Genomic DNA, 7,500 nt, shown 5'->3' with positions numbered 1-7,500 from the left:
TCTCCCTCATCCCCACCCCCTCCCAACTAACAGCCATCAGTTTTTCCTCTATATCTCTGAGACCACTTCTGTTTACTTTGCTCATTCATTCAGTTTTTTAGATTCCACATATAAGTGAAATCATATGGTATTTGTCTTTCTCCAACTGACTTATTTCACTTAACATAATAGTCTGTAAGTCCATCCATATCATCCCAAATGGTACGATTTCAGTAATACTCCATGAAATGTACACTTTAAAGTGGCCAGTTTTATGATATGTGAATTTTATCTCAATTTTTTAAATTACAAAAAATAATGTGAATGGAGACAGATGTCAAGGTCATAGAGGCTGTGGCAGGACCAAGAAGTCCTAGATTCTCCAGTCTCAACTCCACCAGGGCGCAGTGCCCTGTCACCTGGTGCTTTGGCAAGGCAGCCTGTACAGAAGGTGGGGTAGAAGGAAAAAATGTGTTTCAGGGCTTGGTCCCTAGAGCTCTCCTCTTTTCTATATTCACCTTCTCTTGATGATCTCATTCAGCCTTAAAGCTTTAAATTCCATCTATAAACTAATAAACTTCCAAATTTATGGCTTACCCCTGAACTTCAGATTTATATACCCAGATTTAACATCTCTACCTACGCATCTCCCTAAATGTAGCTTCTACTCTTCTTCCAAAAATGTGTTTTTCCCACAGTCATCTCTGTCTCAATAAATGGTATCTCCATTCTTCTATTTAAGTAAAAGACCTTGGCGCTACCCTTGACTTCTCTTGTTCTCTCACATCCCACATCCACTTTGTCAGTAAATCATGTTTACATCCTGACCTGTAAAATATATCCAGAATCCAGCCACTTTCACTGGTACACGGTAGCCCAGGTGACTGTCATCTCTCATCTGCATCATTGCAATAGTTTCCTAATTGACCTTCCTGCTTCTGGCCGTGCCCCTACCTCTACACAAAGTCTACTCTCAACAGAAAGTGAGTGATCCAGTTAAAATATAAATCAGATCACGGCTCAAAACCATCCTCTGATTAAACCCTTTAGTGGTTTCCCAAGTCACTCAAGTAAAAGCTGGAAGCTATATTTTTACCTACAAGGCCCTACACAGACTGGCCTTCCAATACCACTCTGCCCTCATTCTTTGCTACAGCTCACCTCATTCCCTTCTCTGGCTCTACCTTGAACCTGCTAGGTACACTCATGCCTTAGCTCTTTTGCATTTGTTCCTTTGACCTAGAATGCTTTCCTTCCAGATATCCGCATGTCTCACTTCCTCAGGTCTTCAGGTCTTTGCTCCTATGACACTTTCAATGAAGCCTCCCCTGGCTATTCTCCTGTCTGCCTTCTGTATTTTATTGTTTTTCTTAAACATCATTCCTGTTAACATTCTACGTTTTATTTGTTTATTTTGTATATGTTCTCCCTCACTAGAAGATAAGTTCCTTAAAGCCAAGAATTTTTGTCTGTTTTGCTCATTCCTGTTTTTCCAGTGCCTAGAACAGTACCTAGCACATAATAGGCGCTCAATAAATATGTGCTGACTGACGTGCTAATAACACTCAATGCTAAAAGGTGTTCTTGTCACAAGTCACACAGAATCTATGGCAAATTCACGTCTCTTCCCTGTTTCCCTGTTGTGCTCACTGTGTCTGCCTAAATGTAGCTTCTAATTCATTGAGTTAAATGGTGGGGATAATTTCTCATAGTATTTAAAATGTTTTCCTCTGCTTTTTTTTTTTTTTTGGCTGAGTGACTAATTCACTTAAGTTAAGCACACTTATTTAACTATATGTGAGTGTGTATTTGCATGCATACAAATAAATCAATTATGAAATGCTAGTATAATTTTTTAAATGTAAATAGGAATTAGGACTTGTTTATTTAAAAAAATTAAAAGGCATGAGTTTAGTGTTCAGTGATTATTAGCACTGCATAGACTTCCGATTTTATTAGACTATCCTAGTTTTGTGATCCTCTCAATTATCCCTTAACCATTTATATTTTGGTGATACTATAGATTTCAAGAAGTGAAAAATAGTAATTCAAGCAATTCTTTAATTTTGTGTTGATACCTTTAATAGAGATGTCAATAAAGATCAGAAAATGACCCTTTAACCTTGATGAAAATGAGATGAATGTGATATACTTGGCGCTGCAGCTACAAAACATCTTGTTTCCAGGACAGTCAGTGACTGGAGAAATAGGCACTTCCATCTTTCAAAGGAGAGCTGTCTAACTGTCTGTGCTAGTATTCTATTAGACAGTAACTCTAAGAAGTGATGTGGCAATTTAAAGCTAGCTTTGGAACAAACTACATTATGCATGCTTTGCTGTGTCTGCTGGTTATGTGATGATGGCAAATAATGAGTTAACAACTATTTGTGTTTCACAGGGATACAAATACTTATATCTGACCCCTCAAGATTATAAGAGAGTCAGTGCTCTCAACTCTGTTCATTGTGAACATGTGGAGGATGAAGGAGAATCCAGGTAGGTATATATGTATCAGAATAATTTGGCCATAGATTAAAGGAAGGAGAATATGATTATTTTCTCCCTCAATGTCCTGCCGATCATGACCTTAAAGAGCAACGAAGACAGTTTGTTATAGAATTGGGAGGTCTTACGTTTATATCGTAGCTCTGCCACTTATTAGCTGAAAGACCTGACTTATATTTATAATATTTATTCATTTTAGAAAAGTTGGAACATGTAAACAATTAACAAAAAAAAAACAAAAATCAGCTATAAGCCTATCAAGGGACATAAATATTAATGTATATTCTTAATGCCTTTTCTATACATACACCTTTTCCTCTAATAATTGAATTGTAACAGAAAAACTTTTGTAATTTGTTCTTTTCACTCAAAACTATTTTGGGGAAAATTTTGCATATTCTTAAAATATTATTTGAGAATATGATGTTTTATGACTTCATAAATAATTTCATAATGAATATATCATATTTGAGCTTTCACTATTTCAAAATTTTACTGTTACATCCCTGGGCTAAACATTCTTTTATTATAAACTTTTAGGAATATCTCTAATAAACTCCCTTTGGGTTAATTTCTAAAAGTGAAATTGCTAGTGAAAATATATGTCCACTTTTAAGATTTTTTTTGTTAATTTCAAATTGCCCTTCCAAAATCTGTACTGCCACCAGCAGTTTATTACGCTACTTGTTTCCCCTCTTTACTTTTTCTTCACCCTTGCCAACATCGATTATTGTCAATTAATAAAATAGGATAAAAACAACAATTGTTATTTTAACTGGTATTTTTGATTACCAGTGAAGCTGAACATTTTTATAATCTGTGTATATTTTCCAGAATGTTAATCAGTTGCTCCAATACCATTTATTGAATAATTCATACTCTCCTCACTTCTATAATCATCTTAGCTCAATTACTAGGCTTTGTATTCTGTTTTTTTGCTCTGTCTGTTCTTAGGCTATTGCCACACTATCTTAACTATTCTTGTGGGACCGATTTCATCATATTCCTAATTTTCCCCCAAGTTTTATTAGCTATTTTTGTCTTTTTATATATAGTCTCATTTTTTTAATTCCCAAAAACTTTCCATAATGATTTTGATTCAAATTGAATTAGGTTTATAAATTAATTTAGGAAGCTCTGACATCTTCATAATATTAACTCTTCCCAGCAAGAAACATGGTATGATTTTCCATTTATTTGAGAAAAAATATATATTTTTTTAAGTTTTGTAGTTTTCTATTATAGGTTATGCCAGAAGTTACCATTCTTTTTTGGTTCACTGCACCCATACTGTCTCAGTAATTTTTTCCTAGCACCTTTAGGCAAAAAGATATACCTCATATTTCTGTTTATTAAATAGTCAAATCCAGACAACTTCATAAGTATTATATTTATGCCCTAACAACTTAGTAATTATTTGAAAATATAATACACATAATTGAAACTTTTTCTTATTTCATTCTTAAATAATTAGTTACTTACTAATGGAATATTTTCATCTGCAAGATATCTCAAACCTTGCAATCCACTTGTACATAGCCACCCTCATTTCTTGTTCTGCATTGATTTTTGTGCAGAACTTGTTTTGTTTTGTTTTGTTTTGTTTTGTTTTGTTCACAGAAACTGTGAAAACTCAGCTTTACAAAGACAGGACGTTGTCAAAAGGAATGTAGCACTATCTAATGTTAAGCCGTGAACTACCTAAAGCAAGTAGTCCACATGGGATCCCACTGGTATCACATATCATAGTGTTTCTTTCAGAAATTTAAACTACCCTTCAGTGCCCCTGGCAGTTCACTGCGACACCAGGATGCCTTAGTACATAGTGTGGGTAAGGTGGGATTTTTAAGTGTTTAATCCTAAATATTTTGCCTTTTTTTCTTGCTACTCTGAATGGGATTCCAGCCCCCATTATATTTTTTTAACTCTTTATTACTGGCATCTCAGAAAACTGTTGATTTTTGTATATTGCTTTTGTTAAAGCAAATCGTTTTTCTTTTCCGAGCTTTAGTTTCCTCATCTGTAGGGTAAAGATCAAGTAAACTAATATATGTAAAGCTGTTAGCACAGCACAAGGCACACAGTAAGCAGTCAAAAATCCTGACTATTACTGCTATCTGTAATAATGGAGATGATATGGCCTATCACACTGGATTGTTATGAGGATCAAAAATGATATATGAATGTGTTTTGTTAATTTTATCACACTGTACAAAGGTTTTCATTATAAATAACGTTAAAATTTGGTACTATAAAGAGTGATAGCTTTATTGATAGAAGACTCAGATCATTGAGTAGAAAATGGGAAATTTTTACTCTATTTCATGTAATACAATGGGAGAAGATGCCACTTAACAGATCAAGAACACCTTTGAAACAATATTTAGTCCTTAGGAGAGAAAAGATGTGTTTTGCAGGGAAGGCTGACTGGGCCCATGAGTATTTGTGACTATACGGGATGTGAGCCTTATTTATAAAAAAAGAACAACAAAAAAAACCCCATTAACTTCCCCCCTCTTCCCCCAACCCCCACCAAATTAATGTGGCTCATTAACCCCTTAAGAGAGATTAGCTTTACCCGTAACATAATTCTAGAATCCAGAGTCTAGATACAGAGCAAAAGAAAGAATTAGGAAATTATTGGGAGAGGCTGAAAACAGAAAAGCAAAGGAAACTGGGAAGCAGAAATGCAAAGCCACAGACCAACAGTGAGGGCAAAGAAAAGGAATTGATGGAGTGCTTGAAGTAAAGAAGGGAGCAGAGAAATATGGGGGCACAAAAAATAGTTTAAGAGCCACGATAGGATACTTATTTATTATTTCAATTTATAAAACTGTGCCCAGTGCCAAGCCTTCTGGGTACACATGGAGCAATAACTAATATATGCCCATCTCTACTTCCAACTTTGTATTTTTCCTTTCTTTTATTAGTTGCATTCCCCATCTCCCATTTCCCATTATCAGCTATCACTCCTGATCCCCTGCCTAGAAGACAGATGAGTGGCTCCCACTGGATCCACAGGATGCTTTCTGGACAACTTGGCCAGCATTTCACTTCTACACACATTCCACCTGCCCCTCCAGAGGCCTAAAGCCAGGAGCCCTTGTGTATACGCCTGATATGTACGAAGGAGCAGGGATGGGAGTGCACTGTTTTGACCTTCCCTTTCATCCTTAGCTTAGAAAGAGAGAGGATTCGTGACTTTGGAAATTGGTCTAAGCCTTCTCACTACACCTCTGGTTTTTTTATTCCTATGTAACATTTATTTAAAATTACCGATTGAATGGATATTGCTTATTATAGAGAGATATACTTTGACCCTGTCTTTAAGACACTTGTTCTAGAAAGTAAGCGAGGACACCTAAAATCCGGGCTCCATCTATGTGTCAAGTCCTCTCCTTGTTGCTTCCAGTTAACTGTCATGTCAACCTGGAGAGGTAGCAGCTACTATTATCCCCATTTTACAGAAGCTACTGTTATCCCCAGAATCACACTGCTGTAGGTGTCAGAGCTGGGATTTAAGCCTATCTACTTAATTCCAGGTTTTGCCCTTTCTGTTGTACCATCTTGCATCCAGACACAATAGGCCCCAAGCTGAGAAGGAAAGCTATATGAATGACAAGTCTAAGAAGAGTATAGAGCCATATATAAGCTTCCAGTGTGCTTTCAGCAGCCTTTTAATGTGATTATTCTTTTAAGGGATTGTTCTTACTGTGTTTAACCTTTATAATTTGACATGATTGTATCCAATAGGTACAAGATAACTGATATTATTGGGAAGGAAGAGGGACTTGGAGCAGAGAACCTTCGAGGTTCTGGAATGATTGCTGGAGAATCCTCATTGGCCTATGATGAAATCATCACCATTAGCCTGGTAAATCTTGCCTGAACATGAAATTTTTATAAAGAGCTGACTGTGTAGCTAGGATTTCTTTTTGCCCCCATTCCTACTATTCAGTCCCAAATGAGAGTGTTTCTTAAAAATTGCATATCTACAATTTGATTTTAATTGTGCATGATCATGGAAAGATAGGATGGTGTAAATAATTGAATTTCCCAGATAAACCTAGCACCTCCTTTTAGCCTTCAATTTAACTTCTTATTTCTCTTAGTATCCTACCAGAGTTTTAACAGCTTGAATTTCTTCTCCTCTTACTACTTTCCTTGTTCATACCTCTAGTATAGATGCCAAGCATCTGTGAAATGGACAAACGTATAAGAGAAGTAAAGGGTCTCTGAACCTTTAAGTGTCCAATACTTGAGTCATTGAATTAATTTTGTACTTCTTTTCTTTGACCAGGAAATTGTTGTAGGTTTGTTTTATTTTTTTTGCATATTGTTATTGATCAAACAGACTTCATAAAGCAGTATATTTTTTTCTGCTCATGTGTGTTTTACATATCTCTGCCTAAGTTCTTACTGCTTGGGAGGGGACATAAATATGTGACGTGTAGGATTTATTTTTTTTAAGGTTACATGTCGGGCCATTGGAATCGGAGCTTACCTTGTCCGGCTGGGACAGAGAACCATCCAGGTTGAAAATTCTCACATAATTCTGACTGGAGCCGGGGCCCTCAACAAAGTAAGTTTCTAGGTAGGGTTTGGGAGATGTATGTGAAGATGTTTGAAGGTTATTGCGAATTTTTAATTCAAGATTCTGATTGGAAGGAAGCCATTCATTAAATCCATGCCTTCCTCAGTCTGTCTCTTCACTGTTTCTTCCACCTTCCCTGCCCATTGCCTTGCCTGCCCATTCATTCATTCCTTTCATTCAACAAATATTTTGAGTATCTACTATGTATTGGACACTATTGCAAGCCCCGTGGATATGTTAATGAACAAACCATATAAAACTCCTTTTCCAAAGAGTTTATGTTCCAGTGTCTTTCTAGAAAGACGGAGACTTAATTGAATGCTTCTATTCTGCCCTCCCTCCCTTTTTTAAATCTATGAGTAAGGGATTTGAGAAGATCTATTCCCAGACATAGAGCCGTCTCTGAAACATCCCCTGAACGT

The 7,500-nt window shown here is 36.2% G+C and overlaps 1 protein-coding gene across 1 annotated transcript in view; it reads left to right on the top strand.

Moving 5' to 3' along the window:
- ACACA (acetyl-CoA carboxylase alpha) overlaps positions 1-7,500 on the top strand; it is a 368,135-nt gene that overhangs the window by 286,978 nt on the left and 73,657 nt on the right. Inside the window, exons 44-46 of the mRNA XM_019636609.1 lie at positions 2,378-2,475; positions 6,238-6,358; positions 6,956-7,066. Of these exons, the coding sequence (XP_019492154.1) occupies positions 2,378-2,475; positions 6,238-6,358; positions 6,956-7,066 (330 nt within the window). The remainder of the gene's footprint in view (positions 1-2,377; positions 2,476-6,237; positions 6,359-6,955; positions 7,067-7,500) is intronic.

This window comes from Hipposideros armiger, unplaced genomic scaffold (genome assembly GCF_001890085.2).
Source record: "Hipposideros armiger isolate ML-2016 unplaced genomic scaffold, ASM189008v1 scaffold_29, whole genome shotgun sequence".
Classification (NCBI taxonomy): domain Eukaryota; kingdom Metazoa; phylum Chordata; class Mammalia; order Chiroptera; family Hipposideridae; genus Hipposideros; species Hipposideros armiger.
This window is presented reverse-complemented; position numbering and strand designations above follow the sequence as displayed.